The sequence below is a fragment of the Polypterus senegalus genome, chromosome 12 (assembly GCF_016835505.1).
Source record: "Polypterus senegalus isolate Bchr_013 chromosome 12, ASM1683550v1, whole genome shotgun sequence".
Classification (NCBI taxonomy): domain Eukaryota; kingdom Metazoa; phylum Chordata; class Cladistia; order Polypteriformes; family Polypteridae; genus Polypterus; species Polypterus senegalus.
Genome location: NC_053165.1, coordinates 85,607,559 through 85,620,063, shown reverse-complemented (window position 1 = coordinate 85,620,063; position 12,505 = coordinate 85,607,559). Strand labels below are relative to the sequence as shown.

At 41.5% G+C, this 12,505-nt stretch overlaps 2 protein-coding genes across 8 annotated transcripts in view; both read right to left on the bottom strand.

Annotated features, from left to right (window-relative positions):
• Window positions 1-12,505, bottom strand: part of LOC120541272 (cell migration-inducing and hyaluronan-binding protein-like) — a 218,309-nt gene that overhangs the window by 98,040 nt on the left and 107,764 nt on the right. Inside the window, exon 2 of the mRNA XM_039772755.1 lies at window positions 29-128. Coding sequence (XP_039628689.1) covers window positions 29-80 — 52 coding nt within the window. The 5' untranslated portion in view covers window positions 81-128. The remainder of the gene's footprint in view (window positions 1-28; window positions 129-12,505) is intronic.
• The window catches only part of LOC120541271 (cell surface hyaluronidase-like), a 149,997-nt gene continuing 142,317 nt past the window's right edge, over window positions 4,826-12,505 (bottom strand). For all 7 annotated transcript variants that reach the window (XM_039772747.1, XM_039772748.1, XM_039772753.1 and 4 more), the window contains 3 exons: window positions 7,758-7,918; window positions 6,325-6,434; window positions 4,826-5,132 (listed from right to left, as the gene is read on the bottom strand). In XM_039772747.1, coding sequence (XP_039628681.1) covers window positions 4,921-5,132; window positions 6,325-6,434; window positions 7,758-7,918 — 483 coding nt within the window. In that variant the 3' untranslated portion in view covers window positions 4,826-4,920. The remainder of the gene's footprint in view (window positions 5,133-6,324; window positions 6,435-7,757; window positions 7,919-12,505) is intronic.

Here is a 12,505-nt window from a genome sequence, read left to right as displayed (position 1 = left end):
CGAGAACGAAACTGGAGATAACGCTTACCCGCTACAACCAAGGGAAGGAAAACCGCAAGCAGGAGGATGAGGACACGCATCGTGAAGATGATTTTCGTCTTCGGGATGTGAAGTTCTGCAGCCGGCACCTAAAAGAGACACATGGGAGATCTTCTGAGCATTCTGGTGTGACAGAACCTCTGGAAAAAGTACAGCCTTTTCTTTATTAAAAAAAAAAACAAAAAAACAACTAACCAATGAAAATCCCCCAAAATTACCCCAAATAGAATAAAGGGTTTCTCAAAAACGTGAAAATGTTTACCTCCTGCCCTCAATCTACCCCAAGTCCTCGGTTTTCACGTCCCTCCACCATAACTGGAAAGAAGCCCAAAGGAAAGCCTCCTCCTGATGATCAGGCACTTGTGGTCATTGCCAGGTTGGCATTATGCCCACCTCTATGCCCACTTAATTAGAATCTGTGCCTATTTAATGAGTGAAAAAAGCCCCTGCTAGATAGAATTTGATGCCATGATATTGAAGACATTACTGGATTTTACTTCTGGGAACATAACTCCTTTTTGGTAGCCCCCGCCACCCCAAAATAGTGGATTTCATGTTGCTAATTTGTCTTATCCCAAAACAGAGCACTTCGCAGTGTTTGATCAAGGGGTCCACTGACAAGCAACTTCAGTTTCCAAGGGGCAAAAAGAGAGCAACACTTCACTTTACTCCAAGTTTTACCAATCACCCTTCTTCAAAGAGCGTCCATTTTAAATACGAAACAAAAGTAAGCCATGAGTACAAAAAGCTGCCTGGGATGAGCGCTGTGGGCATCAAAGAGCAAGATTCATGGCTGACTGGCATGAGCCGTTACTCCCTACTTCTAATCACATTCAATCAGCTCAGAAGTTTGGGCCTCCTCCAGAGAACACTTGTGTGCCACATTTTTGGAAAGTGGAGATGCCGCTGTCTCACTAGGGACACGTCTCCTTTGGAAAACTGAACAACTAATGGGTCCTGCCACCGGTTGGCAGTGGCTCTGTTGATTTCATTTAGCCTGAGTGGTGAGAAGTCACAAAAACATGGTGACACATAACTCAAGGCTCCTTTTCACAAAAATCACCAGCCACAGCAGACTCACTCCATCGGGGCTTTGCAATTTACAAATGTCAATACGATCAGAGACAGCAAGTTAAGCGAAATACTGGACAGTCTCATGGAGAGGCCATCCTTTAATCAACACGGCCATTAAGACACCCTGATGCAAAATGCAGCCAGCTTTGGAAGGCACTATATTATATATAATAAATTAACAACACATAGCACAACAGAGTCAGCACCTTCTTATTCTAATTCATGCACCCGAAAGGTCGAAGCCTTCTCTGTTCTATCATAAATATATGACATTACATATCATAAAAAAATCTATTAATATATCCAACATAAGTGCCACTTCATCCAGTTTAAGGTAGTGGGGGACCAGAGCCTATCACTGCAGCACTGCAGGCAAGGCAGGAAGCAGTCCTGGGTGTGGAGACAATCTTTCACAAATGTGTTACATAAGATTATACAATACTCTGTATTTATGCATCCCCATTTTATTAATCTAATTCAGGGTCATAGGAGGCTGGAGACATGCCAGTAGCATCTGGTGCAAGGCAGGAACCGACTGTGAATGTGGAGCCAGACCACCACAGATGCAGTATATTTACATTATATTGTACTCTTAAACCTGCTTGATCCAGGAGCCAATCATAACTTTACATTAAATTATACAATGTTAGTTATCTATACCTGCGGTGGGTTGGCACCCTGCCCAGGATTGGTTCCTGCCTTGTGCCCTGTGTTGGCTGGGATTGGCTCCGGCAGACCCCCCGTGACCCTGTATTTGGATTCAGCGGGTTGGAAAATGGATGGATGGATGGATAGTTATCTATACGTCCATTTTCTAATGTACTTAAGCTAATTCAGGGTTATGGGAAGCCAGAGCCTTTCATGGCAGCATTAGGCACAAGGCAGGAAACAGTCCTGGATAGGGATCCAATCTATCACAAACATATTATGCTGCATTAGATATTATTATATTACATAATATTAACCACTAGAAAATCTTATATAATGTATCAATGTTATAAGCCAAATAATCCAAGTCAGGGCCACTGGAGGATGGAGTGCAACCCAGCAACATCTGGGGCAAGGCAGGAACTAACCCTGAATGGGGAGCTAGACTATACTGTATATTATATTATATTATAATATATTGAACATGCTTAACGAAAGAGCCAATCTGTTTCAAATACATTATGTTACAATACATTATACATTGTTATCTATCTGCAAATCCATTTTCTAATACACTCAAGCTAATTCAGGGTTGTGGGAGGCTGGAGCCTATCATGGCAGCATGAGGCACAAGGCAGGAAACAGTCCTGGATAGGGATCCAATCTATCACAAACATATTGTGCTGCATTAGATATTATTATATTACATAATATTAACCACTAGAAAATCTTATATAATGTATCAATGTTATAAGCCAAATAATCCAATTCAGGGTCACTGGAGGATGGAGTGTAACCCAGCAACATCTGGGGCAAGGCAGGAACTAACTCTGAATGGGGAGCTAGACTATATATTATATTATATTATATTATATTATATTATATTATAGTATCCATCCATCCATTATCCAACCCGCTATATCCTTAACTACAGGGTTACGAGGGTCTGCTGGAGCCAATCCCAACCAACACAGGGCGCAAGGCTGGAAACAATCCCTGATATATTATATTATATTATATTATATTATATTATATTATATTATATTATATTATATTATATTATATTATATTATATTATATTATATTATATTATATTATATTATAGCTGCACGGTGGCGCAGTGGTAGTGTTGCTGCCTCACAGTTAGGAGACCCGGGTTTGCTTCCCGGGTCCTCCCTGCATGGAGTTTGCATGTTCTCCCGGTGTCTGCGTAAGTTTCCTCCGGGTACTCCGGTTTCCTCCCACAGTCCAAAGACATGCAGGTTAGGTGGACTGGCGATTCTAAATTGGAACCTAGTGTGTGCTTGGTGTGTGTGTGTCCTGCGGTGGGTTGGCACCCTGTCCTGGATTGGTTCCTGTGTTGGCTGGGATTGGCTCCAGCTGACCCCCGTGACCCTGTGTTCAGATTCAGCGGGTTGGAAAATGGATGGATGGATATATTATATCAAATATGTTTAACAAAAGAGCCAATCTTTTTCAAAAACATTATGTTACATTACATTATATATTCTTATCTATCTATAAGTCCATTTTCTAATACACTCAAACTAATTCAGGGTTGTGGGAGGATGGAGCCTTTAATGGCAGCATAAGGCACAAGGCAGGAAACAGACCTGGATGGGGATCTAATCTATCACAAACATATTATGCTGCATTAGATATTATTATATTACATAATATTAACCACTAGAAAATATTATATAATGTATCAATAGGTACATGTTATAAGCCAATTAATCCAATTCAGGGTCACTGGAGGATGGAGTGTAACCCAGCAACATCTGGGGCAAGGCAGGAACTAACTCTGAATGGGGAGCTAGACTATATATTATATTATATTATATTATATTATATTATATTATATTAGGGGCCAAGCCCCCAACCCCCAGTTGCGGCCCGTTAGGCTGCTCCACTTGCAGCCACAATCATGAAAAGAAAAATGAATTATTATTTAACAAAATAGCATGAAAAATCATGAAATGAGAATAAAATATTGACTCTCTTACCGATTGGAGTATTCCTGTTACATTGAGATCCACTATGCTTGATGAGTATTTATAAGAGACTAAACAAACGATCCATTATCTTATAGATAAAAAAAAAACTTTTTTTTAAAAATATGACTCATTTAAATAACAGGAAAAATCACATGAAAACTAAAGTGGCACGCAATGGGTCATCATAACTCGACTTTCAGCTAACTCAATCACCTAAATACAAACGACTTTCTTGATATTTTAGTTTAAAATTTAAAAACAGATCTAGTTAAGGGCGGCACGGTGGCGCAGTGGTAGCGCTGCTGCCTCGCAGTTAGGAGACCCGGGTTCGCTTCCTGGGTCCTCCCTGCGTGGAGTTTGCATGTTCTCCCCGTGTCTGCGTGGGTTTCCTCCGGGCGCTCCGGTTTCCTCCCACAATCCAAAGACATGCAAGTTAGGTGGATTGGTGATTCTAAATTGGCCCTAGTGTGTGCTGGGTGTGTTTGTGTGTGTCCTGCGGTGGGTTGGCACCCTGCCCAGGATTGGTTCCTGCCTTGTGCCCTGTGTTGGCTGGAATTGGCTCCAGCAGACCCCCGTGACCCTGTATTCGGATTCAGCGGGTTAGAAAATGGATGGATGGATGGATGGATCTAGTTAAGCTAATTCAGGAAGCCACACTGCATACTATGTTATATTATTTTCAAGTCTGATTAATCCAGAAGCCAGGATATTATATTATATTATATTATATTATATTATATTATATTATATTATATTATCAAATCTTCTTAATCTGGTTCAGGTCATATGGCTGGATTAGATCCCAGCAGAAGACAGAAACCTAAACTGAAGGATAAGTGCATTTTTTTTTCCATTTTATTAATTAATTAATTAATTTATTTATTTTAATCAGCCAGGCTCATGCAAAACTAAAGCCATCAAGAGCTTAGCGGTCAACGCTAAGAGCTGGAGATGTCAGCCCGCTGCCTACCGTCGATGGCGGTCAAGAACCAAACCTCATTAGTGGCAGAAAACTCGCAGCGCAACATGCATGGTGGCAGCAGAAAGGCAGATTTAGCACAAGGAACTTGGGAGAGAAAGCTTTTATTGATTATATTTCAACAGTGATATAGAGACGCGGATGAAGAACGACGCATGATGCTGCCCGCTGGCCTCTTGTTGGTCATTTCACATCCAGCAGCTTCTGCTGAAGAATTCCTCTCAGGAGCTTTTCATCTTTTCTGTATTCCGCCGTGTAACTGGGACATTTGTATTGCTTCAGCTTCAAAGGGATGTACTGCTGCAGGGAGGCGGCTTCTCGCCCCTCGGCCCGGCTTACAATTTTAATCCACGATGGTCTGGGCTGACCTTTGTAGCCAAGCAATGCAAAGCTTCCTGCAAAAGAAAATTGGGTGGGGAGCGTCAGTTTCAATTTCAGTTGCACCTCACACATCACATTCTCAGATGCAGAAACCTGATGACTTAATCGCGTAAACACAAGAAAAACAGGAGGCTCAGTCGCCAGCACTGCTGCTCAGAGATCCAGTGCCTGGAGGCCCAGTTAGGGTCCCTGTGCACTTCACATGTTCTCCCTGTGCGTCTTTACAGGGTCCACGGTGACATTTGGACTTGCATGTGGTAATCAGCATGCACCCTGATTATCAAGTTATAAAACTAGGCCTGCTAAAAAAAAACAAATGATCTCCTGGATTTGGTGGCTGGAGTTTGAAGTGTGTGTCGTGTCAAAGCCAGGCAGGGGCTTCAACAAAGTACTGTGAAGGGGCTCTGAATACTTGTATCAATTTTTTTTTTTATGTTTAGTTTGTAAAAGTCTCCTTTTCACTTTGTGGCTAAAGAGTGTGGCTTGATGAGGGAAAAAAAATGAACTTAAAGGACTTGTAAAAAGAAAAGAAAATGTGAGCAATAACATAAAATACCACGCAAGTGGGGTCTGAATACTTTGTCAAGGCACTGTGTACGAGACCACTAAGGCCCTTCAGCTAAGCCAGTTTCTTAAATTGCGCACTATACTTAGGTTTGGTGTGTTGATGTGAACCAAAAAAGAAGCCGACAGCAAAAAGACAAAGCAAAACGAGGCAGCAAACCTTTGGGGTTCTCAGGCTGCACTCCGCGCCCTCGGCCTGCGTTTCGTTACAGAAACTGAGCCACGTCCTCTCAAGCTGACTAAGGAGATCGGCAGCACAGAATTGAGGGGACAGCCTCAGCTTTTCAGGTCATCTCTCCTGCGCCGCTAACATCAAGACGAGTGTCACAGAGGAGAAAATCAACTTAATCTGAAGCAGAGGTGGGCAGGAATGGAAAAACTACACTGAAGTGCAACCCTCAGAAGTGACGCTGGTCATTACCGGCGCACATGTGTTTCAATCAAACTCTGCCTTGTGCCCTTCGTCTTCAGAGTTTACACCATTACCTTTCCAGATTCAAAAAAAAAAGGAAAAAAAAAAAAACAGGCTGACACGTACGGGCACCAAGGACATGTAAAATGACACCAAGTGGTCATGTCAAACATGGCTTCATAATTAACAAGTCACCAGCAACGACACAACACTCAGTGGACGGCACTCACCTTTCCTGAAGAGCTGAACGGCCTTTGGTGATCCTAACAGGAGGAATGAGGAGACGCCGGAGTCCATGGAAAGCTCCTTGATGTCCCGCGAGCAAACCAAGACAACGGACCTGAAGAGAGAAAAAGAGAAAGAAAGAGAGGGAGATAATTGGCCTTTGTGAGCTGACCTTATGCTCAATGACCAAAGACACTATATGAGATGGGAAACGACACTGTGCGAAACATGGAAAGTCACTAAATGAAACAGAAAGAAAGGGAATGGCCGATATGAAAGGAATTACATAAATGCAAGGTAGATGGACAGAGAGATATGAAAGGCACTGTATAGTAGATTGGTAGACACTATGTTTGATAGATAGTGCAGTCAGCAAGATTAAAAATGTAGATAGATTAACAAACAAGGCATTATATAAGATAGATAGATAGATAGATAGATAGATAGATAGATAGATAGATAGATAGATAGATAGATAGATAGATAGATAGATAGATAGCGTAGTCGGCAAGATTAAAAATGTAGATAGATTAACAACAAAGGCATTACATAAGATAGATAGATAGACCTGCAGTAAGGAGACCCGGTTTCACTTCCCAGTTTGCATGTTCTCCCCGTATCTGCGTGGGTTTCCTCTGGGTACTCCGGTTTCCTCCCACAGTCCAAAGACGTGCAGGTTAGGTGCATTGGCGATACTAAATTTTCCCTAGTTTGTGCTTGATGTGTGGGTGTGCCCTGTGGTAGACTAGCATCCTGCCCGGGGTATGTTTCCTGCTTTGCGCCCTGTGTTGGCTGGGATTGGCTCCAGAAGACCCCCGTGACCCTGTAGTTAGGATATGGTGGCTTGGATAATGGATGGATGGATGCATGGATAGATAGATAGCGTGGTTGGCAAGATTAAAAATGTAGATAGATTAACAACAAAGGCATTATATAAGATAGATAGATAGATAGATAGATGGATAGATAGATAGATAGATAGATAGATAGATATTTATGAAAGGCACTAAGTAGTTGATAGACTGGTAGACCAAGATCTTTTATCTATTTCCTACTGTAACGGCACTTTATAGTAGATATGAGGACAGACAGAGCTATGACAGGCAGTACCGTATGCAGTGAACAGACAGACAGACAGACAGACAGACAGACAGACATGAAGGGTCAGACTGATATGAAAGGCACCATCCAGTAGTGAGATGGACGGATATAAAAGGCGCTATACAGTAAAGAGACCTTCAGTTCTATGAAAGGCACTCTATAGCATACCTACTGCACACAGATATCTCTGACAGGCACTTTACAACAAACAGACAGGTACCTATGAGAGGCGCTGTAGAGCTGACAATCAAACAAACAAATAAAGAAAAGACAACAATAAAAACATCAAAGGCCTCGTACACCAAGACCCCCAGCACACACAGCTCCAGCGGCTGACCTTTCTTTAATTCCAGTGATGATGTAAGAGTCAATGGCGCTGATAGCCTGAGAGGTGCTCAAGATGTCAACGTGAAGCCGACTTTTGACTTCGCCTGTGCAAACATCCACCGACACAAAAAACAAGCCCTGCTTTTTAAACAGAAAGACTTCTTCATTGACCTGTAGGAATCAAAACAAAATGAAATAAATAAATAAAGACACGTGGGTAGCTAATCACTTGGCTAATGAGGTTTTCTTTTTCACTAAAACACTGAGAAGGCCTGCAAGAACCTCATAAAATAAGCATTAGGCAATCATACTAATTAAATAAAATGGAGTAAGTGTCAAGGCAAGACATGAAATTATATGACAGAGCTGAGTTTATTATGATTTTCTTTTATTAATTACACTACATATAAGCTTTTATTCTTCATAAAAAATTATGAATGCAGTTAAAATGAATGACTGCCCCACCCCTTCACCCATCAATCACTCACGACGAGCCGATTTATCATTTTAAATCTGCACAACATCAACACATTCCTGTTTTGTCAGGGTGGGGTCCTAAGATGATTCCGTTTCATTATGAAGGACAGGATGCCCCCAACCCCTCAGTCTTACCGCACTGTCAGGACTGAGTGCTGTTGTAGTTCAGTGCGTGCCCCCCTTTCTGTAACCCCTCACAAGTTAGATGGAGTACCAGAACCGGCAGATTTATTACGCATGCATTGGTGTATTGCAGATAATAATACGGCCCGAGTATGAGCAGAGGACTCATGTGAGGGCTGATAAGACAATACAACATGATGATAAGCTACCAGGTGGCTCGCTGTCTTATGCTGGTCAATCTCTGGACCGGCTAGAGAGTTGGCATCTCTTCACGATGGAAAATGACACTTTCTGTGGAGTGGCACGTGCACACACAAGAGCAAAAATACAAAAGAAACAAAAAATAAATGCACATCATGAGGTCCATCTACTGTAAGTGGTGAGGAAAGAAAACACAATGTATAATAGAATACAATATGATAATAAAATATAATGCAATACAACCTAACATAACATAGCATGGCTTAATATAATACAATACCAAATGACATGACATGGCATAACGTGACATGACATGACATAATATAATATAATATTGGTGGCATGGTGGCACAGTGGGTAGTGCTGCTGGTTCGCTTCCCGGGTCCTCCCTGCGTGGAGTTTGCATGTTCTCCCCGTGTCTGCGTGGGTTTCCTCCCACAGTCCAAAAACATGCAGGTTAGGTGCATTGGCGATTCTAAATTGTCCCGTGTGTGTGCCCTGTGGTGGGCTGGCGCCCTGCCCAGGGTTTGTTTCCTGCCTTGCGCCCTGTGTTGGCTAGGATTGGCTCCAGCAGACCCCCGTGACCCTGTAGTTAGGATATAGCGGGTTGGATAATATAATATAATACATCTGCAATCCTCTGGCTTCCCACCCAAGGTTGGTTCCTGCTTTGCCTCCACTGCTGCCAGGGCAGGCTGTGGCTCCCTGTGAGCCGGTTTGAGAATGTCCAGTTTGTTCTTTAAGCAGCTGCCTTTACCTTCACAATGCCACATGTAAAAGCATTTTAAATTGGGCCGTGATTGCATCTGCCCGGCTACTCGGTGTTCCAGTTATTTAATCCCCCAACAATGACTGTCTAGAGTCGGACATCTATTACAAGAGCCGGTTAAATGCTAATGTATGCACCATTGTGCTGAACTGGCGTGTGTTGCTTCCCTACATTTTGCTGCCCGGATACTTCCCGGCTCTGTCACGACCACAAATGCGAATAATGGAGGAGCAGAAAATGAATTGCTGTATGTGTTATTAAAATGAAGGCGCAGAACAAAGTGCTGCGGGAATAGATTATCCTTTAATTAAATTCAGATCAGGAGCAGCAGGGAGCCAGAGTCTGACCTGGCAGCAGTGGGTCCAAGACAGAGAGGATCAGATGCCAGGCCGTCACTGGGCACACAAGTGTATCGTAGTGTAGTGCCGATCATACACCAGCACCGGCGCGCCCTCATACACTGAAGTGCCTTCAGATTTATCTCTCTGTTTATCCAATGCATTGCTTTTCTGCCTACCTGACTGTCCTTATTAGGGACATCGACAAGAATCTCTCAGCCTTTCAATCTCACATACTTCATTATCTCTTTAATTAGCCTGGTGAGAGACGACTCCATGATGTGAAGCCTTTAATATCTACGGCATCTGTTTATCTTTCTACCCTTCTTAGGGACAACCGCGGGAATCGATCAATCGTTTTATATTAGCTGGCACCTTCCATATTTTTATATAGTGACTTTCAAGTGTCATATTTAATTAAAACGTGTTTCAGGTAACTAGAGTATTTTGTCAAATATAATACAATATTCTCCTTTTCATGTCTGTCTTTCTTACAAATTACAATATCTTTCATATCTGTTATAACAAACTTCATTATCTATCCATCCATCATTTATTTATCTCATGTATTGAGACCATATAGTGACTTTCATATCTATACACTTATTATACACAGAGCATTTTATTTCTGCTTATCCTCATTATTGATATGCACAGAAATCAATAAAGCACCTTATACAGCACGTTGCATATTAATACATTATACAGTGCCTTACACTTCTAACTAAGAAAGCTTGTTAAACAATCACTGAATTCTGTCTTGATATACAGTGTGATGTCTTTCATTTTTCTAATAAAAAGCTGTTTGAGGCAGTAAAACAACAACAACAACATTTATTTATATAACACATTTTCATACAAACAGTAGCTCAAAGTGTTTTACAAAATGAAGAATAGAAAAATAAAAGACACAGAAAATAAAATAAGTCAACATTAATTAACATAGAATAAGAGTAAGGTGGTCCAATGGCCAGGGTGGACAGAAAAAACAAAAAAAATTCCACACGGCTGGAGAAAAAAAATTAAATCTGTAGGGATTCCAGACCATGAGACCACCCAGTCCCCTCTGGGCATTCTACCTCACATAAATGAAACAGTCGTCTTTGGATTTAGGGTCCTCACGGAAGGACTTGATGATGATGGTCATGCAGACTTCTGGCTTTTAGTCCATCAATGTACAGTTTGTTTTACCATGATATAGTATATACTGTAGTTACTTTCAAATCTGTGATTTTAGAGTGCATTTTATTACTAATATAATTAAAGTTTTTAAAGGCAAGTGCGGGCCTCCGTCTATTTAAGATATAGTGTGTTTTACATCTTTCTGTGTGCCGTATCTAAACCTTATAGTGCCTTTCAAATCTACCTGTCTGTCATAGCCCAACCATATAGTGCCTTTCAAATCTACCTGCTTTATCTAGGCTCTATAGCACCTTTTGTATCTACCTGCTGAATCTAGACAATACAGTGCCTTTCAAATCTACCTGCAGACTATCCAGACTGTATAGGGTGGTCCAGATCTAATTATGCAATTTTCATTACGCTATAACTAATTAAGTTTATTACATAGAAAATCACCCGAAAAATCCCGGACCATTGAGAAGTGTGCGAACTGACGACATGAAGAATCGTCTTTGCACCGAACTGGAGTCGTCTCCGCATAAATCAAAGTCACCCAGATGGTCTGAATCTGCATAAATAGATCTGGACCACCCTGTATTGTGCCTTTCATATCTACCTTAAGTATCTAAACCATTAAGTGCCTTTCACATCTACCTGCAGACTGTCCAGACTATATAGCACCTTTCATATCCATCCATCATCCAACCTGCTATATCCTAACTACAGGGTCACGGGGTCTGCTGGAGCCAATCCCAGCCAACACAGGGCGCAAGGCAGGAACAAACCGCGGGCAGGGTGCCAGCCCACTGCAGACCTTTCATATCTACCTGCAGCATCTACACTATATAGTGCCTTTCACATCTACCTGCAGACTATCCAGACTATATAGTGCCTTTCAAATCTACCTGAAGTACGTAGACTATATAGTGCCTTTCACATCTATCTGCAGTACCTAGACTATATAGTGCCTTTCATATCTACCTGCAGTACCTAGACTATATAGTGCCTTTCATATCTACCTGCAGTACCTAGACTATATAGTGCCTTTCATATCTACCTGCAGTACCTAGACTATATAGTGCCTTTCATATCTACCTGCAGACTAACCAGACTATATAGTGCCTTTCATATCTACCTGAAGTACCTAGACTATATAGTGCCTTTCACATCTACCTGCAGTACCTAGACTATATAGTGCCTTTCACATCTACCTGCAGACTATCCAGACTATATAGTGCCTTTCATATCTACTGTATTTACCTATTACAATATATAGTTCCTTTTATTTGTCCAGACACTCACACACACCTTAGTATTTTATGATACAGTAGATAGTTTGATCTTAACCTCTGCTTATTGATTATTGATTTATTTATTTATTGAAGACACTGCACTTTTGAACACGGTTGTGACTTTGCACTTTGCAGCACACTTGCTGTCTGTGTCCTCATTGTCCGAGTCCATCTCAATTTTGACTATTGACCTCCCGGGCACTGAGGGCATCACAACATCCTAACTCAGTAGTAGATGGCCAGTCTCCTCGATGCCCAGCAAACCTTTCATTAAAGAAGTAAAGCCTAATTTACAAGTGGACCCTGACATTTATAGTTTGTTAAGGGATAAAGAAGTTGCAATATGCAATATGTCTGCTTTTGGGTCAGTTATAAAAAAGAGAAAAAAAAAACTGCCGATAATTCCAAAGAACTCCAGAACTTGTAATTATCTCTT